This window comes from Pseudopipra pipra, chromosome 3 (genome assembly GCF_036250125.1).
Source record: "Pseudopipra pipra isolate bDixPip1 chromosome 3, bDixPip1.hap1, whole genome shotgun sequence".
NCBI classification, from domain to species: domain Eukaryota; kingdom Metazoa; phylum Chordata; class Aves; order Passeriformes; family Pipridae; genus Pseudopipra; species Pseudopipra pipra.
Genome location: NC_087551.1, coordinates 113,639,141 through 113,654,656, shown reverse-complemented (window position 1 = coordinate 113,654,656; position 15,516 = coordinate 113,639,141). Strand labels below are relative to the sequence as shown.

Here is a 15,516-nt window from a genome sequence, read left to right as displayed (position 1 = left end):
GGTTACAAGGTGATGAGAGATGTGCAGACATGACACGAGTGGACTTGGTATGTTGAATCTATGATATCAGAGAGATGTGAGTCTTTTCATAACCACATCAGGAAGCTGAGTGACAGCAAGAGAAAAAGTCATGAAACCAAGTTCATTTGGGGCAAAAATAAATAGTTTTAGACTCTCCACGCAGGCTCAATTTTGGAAGAAAGTTCAAACCATCAGAGCAGGGTGTAAGGATTCAGTGCCTGTAGCAGCAGTGAGTAACATGACCTTATAATTTTCAGGACAGAGATCAGGGATTGCTGAAGGGGAATCAGGCTACAGTCTCCTAGGAGAGCGTGGCACAGCACACAGTGGTGTCCCTTCCAGTCCTTTCTGTCTAATGACTTTTTCTTTGGGGTTTGGTGAAATCCACTGCTAAAGTCATGAATATAAAATACAGAGAGAAACTGAGTTCTGAACCACACTGGAAAACACCTGGGAGATTGGAGCTACTACCATGTCTGACAATTCCATAGCCAGGAGAGGGAATATCCACAACCCTTTCAGCCCTACCCAGCCTTCTTCAGGTGCAGCCCTACAAGTCCAAACCAAGCAAGGACTAAAGCTTTGATCCTTTCCTACATTCATCACCATTATTACAGGATGGTTTGGGTTGGAAAGGACCTTAAAGCTCATCTCGTTCCAACACCCTACCATGGGCAGTGACACCTTCCACTAGCCCAGGTTGCTCAGAGCCCCATTCAGCCTCACCCTGAACACTTCCAGGGATGGGGCAGCCACAACTTTTCTGGGCAACCTGTTCCATTGTCTCACTGCCCTAACAGTGAAGAATTTTTTCCTGATGTCTAATCTAAACCTGCTCTCTTTGAAGCCATTCCCACTTGTCCTGTCACCACATGCTCTTGTCTCCAAGGAGGAGGGTCTGTTCTCTCCTTGCTTTACACTTGGTTTACACTCCTTTGCTCACCATGCCTGGTGGCTTGGGGGAAGGACAGGCTGTCACAAGACCGTGGCCAGGAGCCACAGGGCACCATCAGTTCCGCATGGTTTACAGTCCTGTGGACCACAGGAACCCACCTCCCTTCTCCTCCAATCCCTTTTCCTCCCCGGGCGCAGCCCACCAGCCGGCACGGGGTGGTTTGGCTGCTCTGCTCAGCTGGGAGCCATGGTCATTGCTCAAGTCAGGCATCTCCTAACGTGGTAGGTTGCAACACCTTCATACATCACCAGTCTCCATAGTAACAGGGCAATGAACTAATTGTTCTTCAGGCAGCCACTCCTCCACCCCCTCGGGTCTCTCCCAGAGCTTTATAAGCAGAGACACCAACCGTGCTCGGTCTCGGACAGCTTCTGTTCACACTGGTGTTGTCTCCATTCCTGCAAAGTCTATCTTCCTACCGGCTGCCAGCCATGAGAATCCTTTTCTTCCTCGTCGCTGTTCTCTTCTTCCTCTTCCAGGCTGCTCCAGGTAAGGCTGGAAACAGACGAGAAGGAGGCTAAAAGGGTGCATCTGCAGAGAAGTTCGTTAGATCCCAGTGCCGAGGTTCAGATTACCTCTGTGCTCTTGGAATCCACGACTTTCATATCAGAATTCCCCCTCCTTGGTCATAGTCCTAATCTTCAAAATACTGAGTTCGAGGGCCTTGATAGTCTTCCTCACAGTCTTTTTCTAGCATCTTGCATTCCAGCCATATGATGGCATGATGGGGAAAAAAAAAGATGCTCTTCTGTATTGACCTTGGTGCCAGGGAATGTTCCCATCTCATTTTGAGTGCCTTCATTAGGCATGTACAGAACATGCAGGGGATCAGGCTCAGCCAGCACAGGTTTAGGAAAAGCAGGTCCTGCTTCACCAATCTAATCTCCTCTATGGCCATTTAGTGAATTAGGTATCTGCCTAGACTTTAGTAAAGCCTTGACACTGTTTCCCACAGCATTGTACTGGAGAAACTATCTGCTCATGTCTTGGACAGTGTCATTCTTCTCTGGGTTAAAAATTGTCAGGATGGCTGGGGCCAGAGAGTGGTGATGAATGGAGCTACACCCAGTTGGGGCTGGTCACCAGTGTTGTTCCCCAGAGCTCAGTACTGGGGCTGGTCTTATTTAATATCTTTATCAATGTACCCTCAGCAAATTTGCAGATGACACCAAATTGTGTGGGAGTGTTGATCTGCTGGAGGGTAGGAAGGGTCTGCAGAGGGATCTGGACAGGATGGATCCATGGGCCAGTGGTGTGAGGATCAACAGGGTAAAGTGCCAGGTCCTGCACTTGGGTCACAACAACCCCCTGCAGTGCTCCAGGATGGGGGCAGAGTGGCTGGAAAGTTGGAAGAGGGTGCTGGTTGACAAAGACTGAACATAAGCCAGGTGTGCCCAGGTGGGCGAGAAGGCCAATGGCACCTGGACTGTACCAGCAATAGTGTGGCAGCAGGTCCAGGGCAGTGACTGTCCCTGTGCTGGCACTGCTGGGGCACCTCCAGTGCTGGGAGCAGCTCTGGGCCCCTCAGACAAGAGAGACATTGAGGGGCTGGAGCATGTCCAGGGAAGGGAACGGAGCTGGGGAAGGGGCTGGAGCACCGGGAGCAGCTGAGGGAGCTGGGGGGGCTCAGCCTGGAGAAAAGAAGGCTCAGGGGGGACCTTCTGGCTCTGCAACTCCCTGACAGGAAGAGGGAGCCGGGTGGCGTTGGGCTCTGTTCCCAGGAAACAAGGGACAGGATGAGTGGAAGCAGCCTCAAGTTACACCAAGGGAGGTTTAGATTGGATATTAGAAAATTCCTTCCCCAAAAGTGTTGTCCAGCCCTGGCACAGCTGCCCAGGACAGCGGTGGAGTCCCCATCCCTGGAGGGACTTAAAAGTCATGTGGATGTGGCACCTGGGGACATGGGTTAGTGGTGGCCCTGTCACTGCTGTGGAAACAGCTGGACTCGAAGGTCTTAGAGGGCTTTTCCAACCTAAACAATTCTATGATGATTATATTGAGGCAATTCTTAGGCTGATACTTAAGGATCAACTCTGCAATGTGAGAGCTTTCTCTTCTTGCATTCCCACCCACAGCTCCAGACCGTGTATTCTAGATTAGATGACTTCCTGTATTTTTGGGAAAAAAGTGGTTGTGGCTGTGGGTCTTTACCTGAACTCTGTATTATCCACATGAATTAAATGGGTATGCAGCCCATGCATCATTCCAGGCTATTTGGGGGTCTTTGGAGCAGTTTAAACTATCTCAATGACTGCTTTAGTTTGCAGTAGTCTCAAATTTTTACCTACTTTCCTAGACCATCAAATGTCTGTCAACTCAAAAAAAGAAATACAGAGCCACTTGAGCCAAATCCAGGCACTTGTAGGAGCTTTAGACAAAGCCTGTGCTATATAATTTGGGATTGCTTTCTTGGACATTTCCCATTTTATGCATCACAAAATGTATTCTTCATGTCAAAAAAACTGTGATCCCTGAGATGGCTTCAGGTACAATCCCAGCAGAGTCTCTGGGAAATGGCCACAAGTTATTTAATATCTCTCCATGAAGACTTACACACAGAAAAGACCCATGACAATACAGCACTTTTTAATTTAAGAGACAAGGGAAACTGAGGTCTAAAGATGTCTTTAAAATCACCTGACTGACATCAAAAACACATAATCCTTGAATAATATGTGATTAAGAGAGAGGACTTGAGAACCACCAGGACAAAGTGATTGAAATAGATGGTAGGTAGAACCTGCTAACAGGTAGTACATCTAACTTAGAATAAAGCTGTCAAACCCCTCAAATTGGAGATGAAGTCCAATCTGATGACAGGAACCACATACCATGTCATATAAATCCGATGCTCCGACTCTCCAATCCTCTGCTGTGACAAATGAACATGAATATTCTCTTGTTTACTTTCAGCTTCCAGCCAGGAAACCTCTGACACCGTCACCTGCCGGCAAAGCCGGGGCTCCTGCTCCTTTGTTCCATGTGCTGCTCCTTCGGTTGACATCGGGACCTGCCGTGGTGGGAAGCTCAGATGCTGCAGATGGTAAGAAGAATCCCTGCAAAGAAATGCTGCTGCACCAAGAGCAAATAGAATTAATGGGCTTTTCCCCCTTTTGGCATCATAGACCCCCTTTTCCAGTGCCCTACGCCCTCCAAAAAACACCTTTAGTTGCCAGGGTGTGTGTCCAGCAGAAAAAAGGCAGAGCCTTGTGGTGTTAAAAAACTCCAGGCTGCTCTCTCTGAAAAAGAGAGACTATTTACAAGGGCCTGGAGTGACAGGACAAGAAGGAATGGATTCAATCTGAGAGAGAGTTTGTTTAGATTAGATATTAGGAAAACATTCTTTACTGCGAGGGTGGTGAGGCCCTGGCACAGGTTGCCCAGAGAAGTTGTGGCTGCCCCACCTCTGGAAGCGCCCAAGGCCAGGTTGGACAGGACTTGTAGCAACCTGGGATAGTGGAAGGTGTCCCTGCCCATGGCAGTGGTCGGAACTAGATGGTCTTTAAGGTCCTTTCCAAGCCAAACCATCCTGTGATTCTATGAAGGGCATGGAGGGAAGTGAGGGGATCAGACACTTTCTCCAGTGTTGGTCTTTATTCCTAAACTAGTTTTAGTCTTAAACTGTATCCTGGCAGGTAGTCTGGGTCATCAGCAGCCGCAGCTGAAGAGCTGTGGCTTGTGCTGAGAGGTGGCAGCCACATCCTCTGTTTTATCTGGCTTGTCTTATGACCAGAAACAGTTTCAGATCACAAGTATCTCCAGTTGTCTTTAATCCCATGTGTTACCTTATGCCTTCAGCAGTCTGAGGTGTCCAGGTAGAACTAGTTTGGTGGATGATCTAAGCACCTAACTTTTCTTTGTAGGGCACCCAGTTCCTAAATTTGACACCTCACTGACCACTCAGACAAGAGCTCTGGACATCTGAGACATCTCCCATCTTTTGACATCGATGGATCCTGTCCTCAGTGCAACCCTGGAGAGCCTTTCCCATGGGGGTGAAGGCCCTCAGGAGCACAAGAAGATCTGAGGACGAGTTCTTGTATCCCAATAAAGATATTTGCAGCTTCAACTCCAATAAAAGCAAGCTCCTGTGAAAACCCATTGCTGATATCTGCTCATGTATATCAGGGTGGCTTTTGTTGTTCTTATTGTCTATAAAAATCAGCCTGTGAATTAATTTTATTTAACTAAATTAAGTCCTGTTAAATCGTCCTGTGTTGCAGCAATTTGGGTGGCAACATATATATTAATAATTCCAAAAGCACGAGAGCCCATTCCTGCTGCCACTCCAGCCCAGAGCACCGGGCTGGGTTTCAGGAGACAGGCTCAGTTCTCTGCTCCCCTTACACAGTTACATCTGCCAGCCCAACCTGAAATGCTGGGAATGGCAATGCAGGGAAAACCCTGGGTGGCAGAAGGCCAACTTCCTTAGGACTTGAAACTGCCTCACCACATTCACATCATTCTGCTCCTGCTGTCTCTATTTCACATAGACCAGCACCACGTCAATGAAATTCTATTTCCCTGGATCCTAAACTAGTCAAAATGCTTTTCCCTGTGCTCTGCTGTCTGGAGGTCATGGACTGTGTGTCCATCAGCCTGGAGTCTGTGCACCAATGCTCATCCCCTCCAGACTCATCCCCTCCTTCCTCTCCCCATCCCTATTATCCCACAGTGCTAATGCAAAGGCCAAAAGGATTTGAGACAAGGGATGACTCAAAGAATCCACACTGTCCATGCCAGGAGTTGCTATGGATGGTGTCAGGACTGAATATGACCAGTTTGTGCCAGTTTCCTACAAGCCTAAACACAGTGGGTTTGGAGAATCACAGAATCACATAGAATGGTTTGGGTTGGAAAGGACCTTAAAGATCATCTTGTTCCACCTCCTGCCATGGGCAAGGACACCCTCCACTATCCCAGGTTGCTCCAAGCCCTGTCCAACTTGGCCTTGAAGTTATTCTTGAGTTAATGGTCAACCGAATAATGAACAGGGTTCCTGTCCATGTGTGGGTTTGGTTCCTTCTTCTTTTCTTGGACAAGAAACCACAAGGCACATCTCACAATGACCCCAGGTGAGATGGGAGCCAGATCCTCCAGCACAAGAGGAGGACACACACCAAGACATTTCCTCACAGGTATAAGGATTGAATACAACTCCTCTGGAGCAAGTTTACTAAAATTTATTGAGATATGAAGACTATGAAGTACAAACACCCCCAAATGAGAATTCAGTGTGTCCTGGAGCCTTTGTCTTCTAGCACTATTCAAATTATTGCTAACCCTAAAAGAAAATAAGACAAAGAATAGCTGTTCTGAGGGCCAGAGGAAGAACTTGTTCTGCATCCTCTCATGGGGACAGACTTCTGAATGTGTCTGATCTCTCTGGGATAGAAGCTGATTGACACAATATAATTTCAACAGCAAAACCTTTTTAAAAATGAGAAATATTGTTGTTTTCTGGGTGGTTCAAGAATTCCTTTCAAGATCCTTCAGGTCATTAAGGCTGTTTGTGGAGGAGTTTCTTCTGTTTTTGTAGTTCATGTTTTGCTGTGTTCACGTGTGTGTTAAATGTCTATTTTCTGCTCAAAACTCCAGATTTTCTGATGGGATGATGCATCTCTTAAATTTCCAGAAGCTCTGCTTAGCCCATCTGAGATGTCAGTGGTCACTAATCATACTGCAAAATAAAGGAAAGAAATTTTCACATTTTGCAATCCAGGAAAGGATTTCAATACAAAGCACAGAAGGGACTGAATGAGCACCAAGAGATCATATTCCTGGATCCAACTCTTCAGTGCTTGGTAGGATACTCACAGTCTTGCTGCTGATGAATTTTAATAATAAATTGCTTTTCTATTTTACTTAATAATGAATTGACCAGTGTCTGTCCCTGAAGCTTCCTACTCATCTTGGAATCTCTGGTCTGGTAAGGAATTTCTTCTGCTCATGCTTTGTTTATAACATCTCTGCTACTAATATTGAACAAAATTTAAATAAGAGACTCCAAAAATAAGAGTGCCTGTAGCATCTTACAGCACAAAAAAAAAAAATAAAGAAACAGAAAATAAAATATTAGAATCAGTGGAGGCAGAGTTTAAGTTTTCATGGATATTTGTTTCTGCACTTTCATATCAGAGTAAAGATGTAGGCTGAAATTTAGGATTCTAGTAAGAAATTCAAGGGGAAAAAAAATCTCCAAAACAAAACATAGAATCGTGGAATGGTTTGGGCTGGAAAGGACTCCAAAGCTCATCTCATTCCAACCCCCTGTCATGAGCAGGGACACCTTTCAGCAGACCAGGTTGCTCAAAACAATGAGCAAATATTTTGGTTTAGTCTAAAACAGGAAAATGATGAAACTGGAGAAAATATCTTGCAGAACAATGTGACTTTCAGGCTGCTCTTATGACTGTGAGACCTGGCAGGCTTTGCAACGTGGAACATCCAGGTTTCCTACAAACCTCACCCAAAAGTCCCAGGTCTTCAGACAGTCTGCACTTGAAAGACAGAATTAACTCATCATGAGCAGCTTGAATCAGCTAACGGGAACAGCAGAAAGAAAGAGTTCATCTCTAGCTAATTCATTCTCTCTGCCAAAGAGATTTCACTGTGATCTTTCCCACGAGGCATTTGAGCTGCACCATTAATGGTACAGAGGGAAGTACTGAGGAAATCCTCAGGAAATCCTGTATCTGAGTGTACAGAGTCTCTGCTCCCTTGCTGGAGGAGTTTTGCCTCTAAAGGGCAGACTGAGTGTGTGAAAATGAGTAATAAACCCATTACCCCAAGAAATCCCTGGGGAAAAAAGGTCAGGTTGGACAGGGCTCGGAGCAACCTGGTCTAGTGCCTGTGGCAGGAGGGTGGAGTGAGATGAGCTTTAAGGTCCCTTCCAACCCAAACCATTCAGTGATTCCATGGATCATCACATCCATAACTCACCACGGTCCTACAGCAAGGGACCCCTCGCTGGCAGCGCCCAAAGGACCTTGTGTTGGGTGGGGGACAATGGTCAGTGGAACAAACACCCCCAGCCTGTTTGCACTGCACCTCGTTGTTGGGGGCACGCATGAAACCTGCACAAAACAAAAAAGAAACAACCTAAAGCCTTGATTTTTCTTCCCAAAAGAAGCTAAAAACAATTTAGGATGTGGCATGACAGCAACGTTCTAGTCTGCCAGCAGGCTGGCCACATCCACACCATTAAATTCCCTTATTTTCCAAACTGGGAGCCTTCAGTGCATCCAATGGTTCCAGTTGGTGTCTGTTCACAGGTAAAGTGTGTCAAACGTGCTGGAAGCATTAGTTGGCCTTGGGCAAAAGGGACTAAAATAATTTCTATTTCTATTTCTATTTCTATTTCTATTTCTATTTCTATTTCTATTTCTATTTCTATTTCTATTTCTATTTCTATTTCTATTTCTATTTCTATTTCTATTTCTATTTCTATTTCTATTTCTATTTCTATTTCTTTCATTTCTATTTTATTTCTATTTCACTTCTATTCCTATTTAATTTTATTTTATTTCTATTTCTACTTAAGTCTCTCCATACTCACGATTTTCCCTCTGTGTTTCCTCTGTGTTACATTTCATGTAACTCTTACCTGAAGTGCCTTGGAGCATTAAGAGGAGAACAGCAAAGAAAAGGGAAAAGATCTTCATGTCCAAATTCAGTGCCACCAAATACAACAGCTACCAAGGAAAAATCAGAAAGAAGTAGAGCATTTAATCTGCATTTGTCATCATCCAGTACAAACACTATTTATGACATATAAGCTGCAGTTTGTTAATAAAAAATGCCACTTATGCAATGTTTATAAATGTTCTAGAATAAATATATTGAAATACCAGTTTTTAAGGGAAGATATATTTGAAAGCATGTTGCATAAGAAAAAAAATTATTTATGGCTATAAAATTTAAAAGAATTAGATTAATACTGTTGATTTCTTTCCATCAACTTCAGTGATAGCCTACACCAGCTTTAGTGAAGACCCTTTATTTGAATCCCATAGAAATAACTCTGGATGTTAAAACTTCAAACAATTTTAAAAAAATTAATTATCTTCCTCCAAAATTAACTTCCTCCCTTCTCCCTATGACACCTTTATAACGTGAGCCAGCTGAAAGCCCTGAAGTGTCTCTCCACCACCATTTCCTGATGCAGATTCCAATTACCTTTTGAAAATAATGCAAACTAATACAACAATTAGGAATCATCATTATTGACTGTAATAATCAGCCAAATGCATTACTGAAACACCAAGCATTGTACATTTTAGAGGTTTATGAGAATTTAAGTTATAATTAAATTAAACTTAATATAATCATACATATTGGATGATTAATTTCTTTTTAGAGAAGCAATGAATTTTGTCAAAAAATCATGTGGTTTTCTCCTCATTGGTTGAAACTGGTGTGGAAACTACACCTTCACCTCATCCAAGAGGACTTCAGGAGAGGGGCCAGTCTGTCCTACCTGCTTTCTCCTAAAAGGTGTCTTCCCAAAGTGATGTCTTGCCCCAAAAGAACAGTCTTTATATACTCCTTTTGATGACAGAGCTGCCACAGACCAGCTGGCCAAGGACATGGACTTCTCACAGCAATTCCCAGCAGCCCAGGAGGAGTGGTGACCGCTCATGAACTCCCTTCCCTTTCTCTGGCACATGAGTTGGCTCTTCCAAAAAGCCCCTGACACCACCCTGGTTTGTGTACAACACATCGATCCATCGTGGGCAGTGAAGGAAGTGCCCTGGGACAGACACACACTGGAGGCTGCTGGTTTGGATCCAGCAGGGACCTAATTCCACAGGGCTGTCCCACAGCCATGTGCTGGTGCTGACTGCAAAGAGATTGTCCCTGAGGCCTGGAAATGCCTCCACAGCCTCTGAACAGCTACATTAAGGAAGCTCAGTTTTTGGAATGACTCTCCTGTGTGAAAGCCAGGTGACAACCCTCTGTGTTCATCAGAGAGTGGTTTGGGTTAGAAAGGACCTTAAAGATCATCTCGTTCCAACCCTCTGCCATAGGCAGGGACACCTTCCACTATCCCAGGTTGCTCCAAACCCTGCCCAACCTGGCCTTGGACACTTCCAGGGATCCAGGGGCATCCACAGCTTCTCTGGGCAACCTGTGCCAGGGACTTGCCACCCTCACAGGGAAGAATTTCTTCCTAATATCTAATCTAAATCTACCCTATTTCTATTTGAAGCCATTCCCCCTTGTCCTGTCCTTCCAGGCCCTTGTCCCACGTCCCTCTCCAGTTCTCTTGGAGCCACTTTAGGCACTGGAAGGGGCTCTCAAGTCTCCCTGGAGCCTTCTCTTCTCCAGGTGAACACCCCCAGCTGTCTCCAGAGCAGAGGGGCTCCAGCCCTTGGAGCATCTCCATGGTCTCCTCTGGACTCACTCCAGCAGCTCCATGTCTTTATTCTGGGGACTTCAAGTGGGGTCTCAAATGAGTGGAGTGGAGAGGGAGAATCCCCTCCCTTGACCTTCTTGTCACACTTTCATTCTCATACATTTACCACATCTGTATTCTGCTTATGCCAGAGGAAATAACTATTGTTTGAATCACTAAACTTTCATGGAAGCACCCACTCCCACGCACCCACTTTGTAGGTGGCCAAAGGAAATAAGCTCCACGAAACATGTTTTGATAAAATATGTGTTCCCAGAGGATTTGGATCAGAGAGATTGATGGCAGCACTGGTATAACCTGAACTCTGAAGGTACCCTGTGAGCCCAGAGTTGTGTTTTCATTATCACACCACTAAGAGCAGGAAAAAACCCCAACATTCCTGTACTCCAAAGAGCATCCTACCCAGGTCACCTGCCTCCCACAAGATGGCAATGAAGAGCTAGTGCTGAAATCCCTCTCCAGTAGTTTTCTTCAGTCCAGAGGACGTAAATTATTCTGGCAGTGGGGTTTTATGGATTTTCTCCTTAATTATACTGATGTGTTCTGATTCCCAGCATTGATACGTGAGAGAATGATGCTTTCTGACAGGCCAACCTCAAAGCCCCCTGTATTTTCCAATCTGTTGTGGACTCCTGTGATGGACAAAAAAAACCAGCTGTTACTCTCAAAATCATGTTGAACCTAACAGGTAACAGAGGAAGATCCAGGGAGAACAAGTCTGGGATTCCTTTTGCCTTGGAAGCAGGAGACAGACAATGATAAGAGCCTGGGGATGTGGGACACATTTAATTCCCTTAGAAACCATCAGTGTCTGTGTCACAGATGCCCCAAATCCTCTTAAGCCCAAAATGTATGATAGGAGAAATCAGAATAGGTGCTTTAACCACCCAAAAAGAACACACCTATCTTAAATCCCATTCCTGTAAAATTTAATTGATGGAATGTGTATATGTGCTCTTAATAGGTAGGAATATTTGTTTCTATGATTTGGATTTTGGTTTTGTTCTTCAAAAGAAAACCAACAAAAATCTAGGTCGTCAAGTGTGGAACTGCAAAGAGGCAGAAATAGACAGTGTGATTATTTAAATGCATAAATGAGTTCTTCGAGGCACAGAGCTCTGAACTGAGTTTTTGGGGTCACGTCCTGAAAAGCAACTTGAAATAGGATAAAATGACTCTTTCCTCCTGTTTTCCCACTTTGTGGCTGTACCATCTGCCCCAAGTGGTACAACCTCAAATATGAATCAGGACTGGGATAAGATCATCAACTAATTAATTTTATTTGTTGTTATATTTGATGGAAAACTTACTTTAAATATCTTAATATTATAATTAAACTGTTATTTTAATTACCCTATTAACTCTAAATATTATTTTAGCTACTCAAGAATACAGAAGTGATGCATTTTCCTGACCTGTTTCTTGCCAGTTAAACACATGCAATTAAAGAATAATGCAAATCAATTAATATTGTAATACTCTAACCTGAAAGCATTTTGACAGCTGAAATATTCAGTTTCCTTTCTTTGCTGTGCTGCAAAAGATACTATGTGGAGTCCCAAAAATCACATCTTTCTTTTGTACAGACAACATTTGCAAGCACATGTATGTATACATATGTGTGTATCTATCTATATATATATATTTGTATGTCTGCATGTATGCATATATATATTTATAATTTACAAATGTTCTAAGAGAAATAAGGGCTGAATTTTCTAAACTGCTTTATATTTTATCCTCACTGAAGAATATGCAAATAGATAAAATCAATCCAAAGAGTCTAATCTGTGCTTTAGTCAGGGAATAGTCAGGATATTAATTTAATAATTGTTTATTTAAACTTAGACATATTCTATGATGATATTTCTTACTCTTCCATTTCTCTACAGCCCTCCTAGCAAACTCACACTAACAGAGATATATTTATGCATAAAATGTTTTAATATGAATGTGTGGAAGGACTCTTCTAAATCTCAGTTGGCTTTTTATCACTCAGCAGGTCACAGACTTTGTCCTCTGGGAACATCCAGGTCTCAATTCCTTTTTTCACACTTAGACAAGTGCTGCCTGAAATGTCCCTGTGTCCTGTCCATCCTCCCTGGTTTGGTGTCCTCTCTCCTGACCCTTGTCCACCAGCCCCAGGGGGATATCTCAGCCAGTCCAAATCACTCTAGATTACAGTGTGAAAGCTACTGGATTAAACTCTGTGTGTCCATATATCACCTCCATCATACCCCATCTTACCTCTGATGATGGGATGTCCCCAGGCAACCCAAGACCATAAGGATCCTTCACTTTTTCTCTGCCATCCTCTTCCTCCAGTGTCCTCTGTGCAAATGGCAGGAAGGACAACAAACCTTTGGTACGATTGCCCAATGTTTGTCCTCACAGCACCTCCACAATTTGCAATAAAATCCATCCAGGAATAGCCCTGCTATCCATTCAGTGGCCTTGGACAGCCCTGTGGAAACCTGCCTGGACCTGAGTTGGCCAAAACCTGCCTGGAAATCCAACCTGCTGCCAGGTGTTTTGAGCAGCAAAGTGGAGGGAGCTGCCCCTGCTCCCTCCAGGAATTGGGGCTGGGCTGCACCTCTCCCACCTCAGAGACTTCCAGCTCAGCAAGGACACCAACAAACAAGCCAGCTGCTTCCAAAGCCCCTGAAATACAAGGATAAAAGCGCTGCCTGGAGAACCAGGGAGCAGAAATTCAGCTGTACATCTCCAGAGCAGCATTAACATTTATCTGTGTTTCACTGACTGCAAACCCATGATTTATCCCACATGGAGTTTACCCAGGTGGGAGCAAACCCTAGATTTAGATAACCTGAAGGTGGACATCTGAGCTGCCTTTTCTTTCAGGGCACTCAAGCAGCTATAAAGCTGATATTTGGTCTCAAGGAAGATACTCCCAGCCCTGAGATTTCTTAAAACCATTCACAAAGAATCCTACAGAGAGAAACAGCCCGTTCCTGTACCCTTCCTTACCCAATTTTGCCATCCCTCCTGGGCAGCAGGGTTTCTGGTCCTCCTGGTTTCATGGCCAAGAAGGTCTATAAAGTAGAAGATGGTGACACTGCCAGCAACACCTATTCTCTTACATATTTATTTTTATTGGAGTAGGACATTGTCTCAAGGACATAGTTGCTGCAAAGGGCAAATTCAGGACTCCAGGACTTCACAGCAGTTTGAGGTTCCTCCTCTTCCTTTAGTCCAAGGTGGTTTTAAGCATTTTTAGACATATGACTCAATTTAAGAGCAGCAGCAGCAGCTCATGCAAGTTCTGGGCTACTGCAGTATTGGGTTGCCTGAATCAGGAATAGTTCCAGCATCTTTTAAGAATCACAGGATCATAGAATAGTTTAGGTTAGAAGGGACTTTAAAGATCATCTTAAAGCAAGCCTAGTTTTTTTCTTTCACATAAAGAATCCATAATGTGGACACTTCAGCTCCAACCCAACATCACCAGTGCAGTTATTGTCCATAAAAACTGGTGTCGCTCAGCTCTCTTCTCCAGTACCACCCCATTCAGAAAGTTACCCTTCTTCCTGATGTAATTTCCCTGCAAGTCCATGTTGCTTTTTCAAGCCACACATCTATTATAAAAAGGACAAAATGTTAGGAAGCGAAACAATGACCATGCAGATGCTGCAACTTAGACAACAAAGCTGCACACCAAAGGAAGAACAATGATTGCTTTCTGTGAGGGTGGTGAGGCCCTGGCACAGGTTGTCCAGAGAAATTGTGGCTTCCCCATCCCTGGAAGCATTCCAGGCCAGGTTGGATGGGGCTTGGAGCAACCTGGGATAGTGGTAGATGTCCCTGCCCATGGCAGGGCATTGTAACTGGATGAGATTTAAGGTCCCTTCCATCCCAAACCATTCCATGATTCTACAAATAAGGAGCCTGCAGGACCAGAAGGAGCAATCACTACATGTTCCCAGGTATTTTATGCAACCCTGTGGTCTCACGTATCTTACACAAACTTGGATGGTCCAAGATGGGTTGCACAAAGATCAGGGGGTTTGTGGTAAAAGCAGTATCAAAGTGGACCTTCATTTCTCCTTGGAAGAAACCGACATTCGGGAGAAATTTGGCCAGAAAAGGCTTTTTTTTCACTGGCCCATGACTGTGCTGTCACATCCCCAAGTTTGGGGCTGGTGCACCCAGAGGAGAACAGATGGAAAGAGCAGCATTGATCCTTGCCATGTACTTGATTGTCACAACTTTTTATCAAAAGACCATCTTTCTTGATAAAAATAGCTCCACTGCTTGCCTCTGACAGCTTACTGGATACCTCCTGTAGCATCCTTAGTGCCTCCTGTAGATTTTGCAGGCAGCTCTGCTCCTGCAGCAGCCTGGCCTTTGCAGCAAGGCTTCTTAGCTCCATGCTCAAGGCAAAGGCAAAGCAGATCCTACCTTTTATCAGTCCTTTACACAACCTCAGGTCCAACCCTTGCAGAATGGCAGAGCTGCTGCATCCCAGTGTCGCTGGAAGGCCCCTAGTCCTAGAATTGGTCAGGTAGGAAAGGACCTTAAAGCTGTTTCTGTTCCTTCCCACAGCAATGTCTGCAAGGAAGGACGTGCCAGATGATCCCCCCGAGGGAGATGCTGGCCAGGGTGGCCTGGCAGAGACATGGAAAGGTGCAGAGAACCATCTCATTGTGATGGACAAGGAGCTGGGAGCTGCTGGCAGAGGTGAGGGTACCAGGTGAGGGACCCTGCAGTGCCTGATAGCCCAGCCCAGGCCAGAGGCCACCCCCACTCACTCCAGTAGCTGCACTGGGACCCCTCTCAGCCCAGTACCTGCACTGGGACCCCCCTCAGCCCACAGCTGACACCATGGCCAGGGGCACCTGCACTCCCAGTCTGACTCCAGTAGTGCCCAAATCCACTCCCACCCCCAGGTCCTCCCAGTATCCTCAGCCCTCAGCCCCTGCAGCACGTGCTCCTCCTGCCCAGCTTTGGTTCCTGTCCCTGGCTCCGTGGCTGCTTTCTCAGCTCTGGGGCTGCAGAGAGTTTGGGCTTGTTCCCTTTTGTCCTGCAGTTTCCCAGCTGAGCAGCACCCAGTCAGAGACCCTGGCTGGTATAAACCTTCTCAGCCCTCTGTCCATGGCACACA

The 15,516-nt window shown here is 45.1% G+C and overlaps 1 protein-coding gene across 2 annotated transcripts; it reads left to right on the top strand.

Moving 5' to 3' along the window:
* The first annotated feature begins 1,306 nt into the window (after positions 1 to 1,306).
* Positions 1,307 to 5,077, top strand: LOC135412234 (gallinacin-9). Of its 2 annotated transcripts, XM_064650798.1 has the most exons (3): positions 1,307 to 1,465; positions 3,890 to 4,019; positions 4,840 to 5,077. In XM_064650798.1, exons 1-3 carry the CDS (start codon positions 1,408 to 1,410, stop codon positions 4,853 to 4,855), a joined length of 204 nt encoding a protein of 67 aa, XP_064506868.1. In that variant the 5' UTR covers positions 1,307 to 1,407; the 3' UTR covers positions 4,856 to 5,077. The 2 variants fall into 2 exon arrangements, with proteins under 2 accessions (XP_064506868.1, XP_064506870.1); XM_064650800.1 differs by lacking the exon at positions 4,840 to 5,077 and having other exon boundaries at positions 3,890 to 4,023.
* The last annotated feature ends 10,439 nt before the right edge of the window (positions 5,078 to 15,516 follow it).

Bases quoted from the DNA above. Each gene is read 5' to 3' on its own strand.
- LOC135412234 (XM_064650798.1), top strand. From the start codon at position 1,408: ATGAGAATCCTTTTCTTCCTCGTCGCTGTTCTCTTCTTCCTCTTCCAG. The intron at 1,466-3,889 runs GTAAGGCTGGAA...GTTTACTTTCAG, and splicing joins CCTCTTCCAGGCTGCTCCAG to CTTCCAGCCAGGAAACCTCT.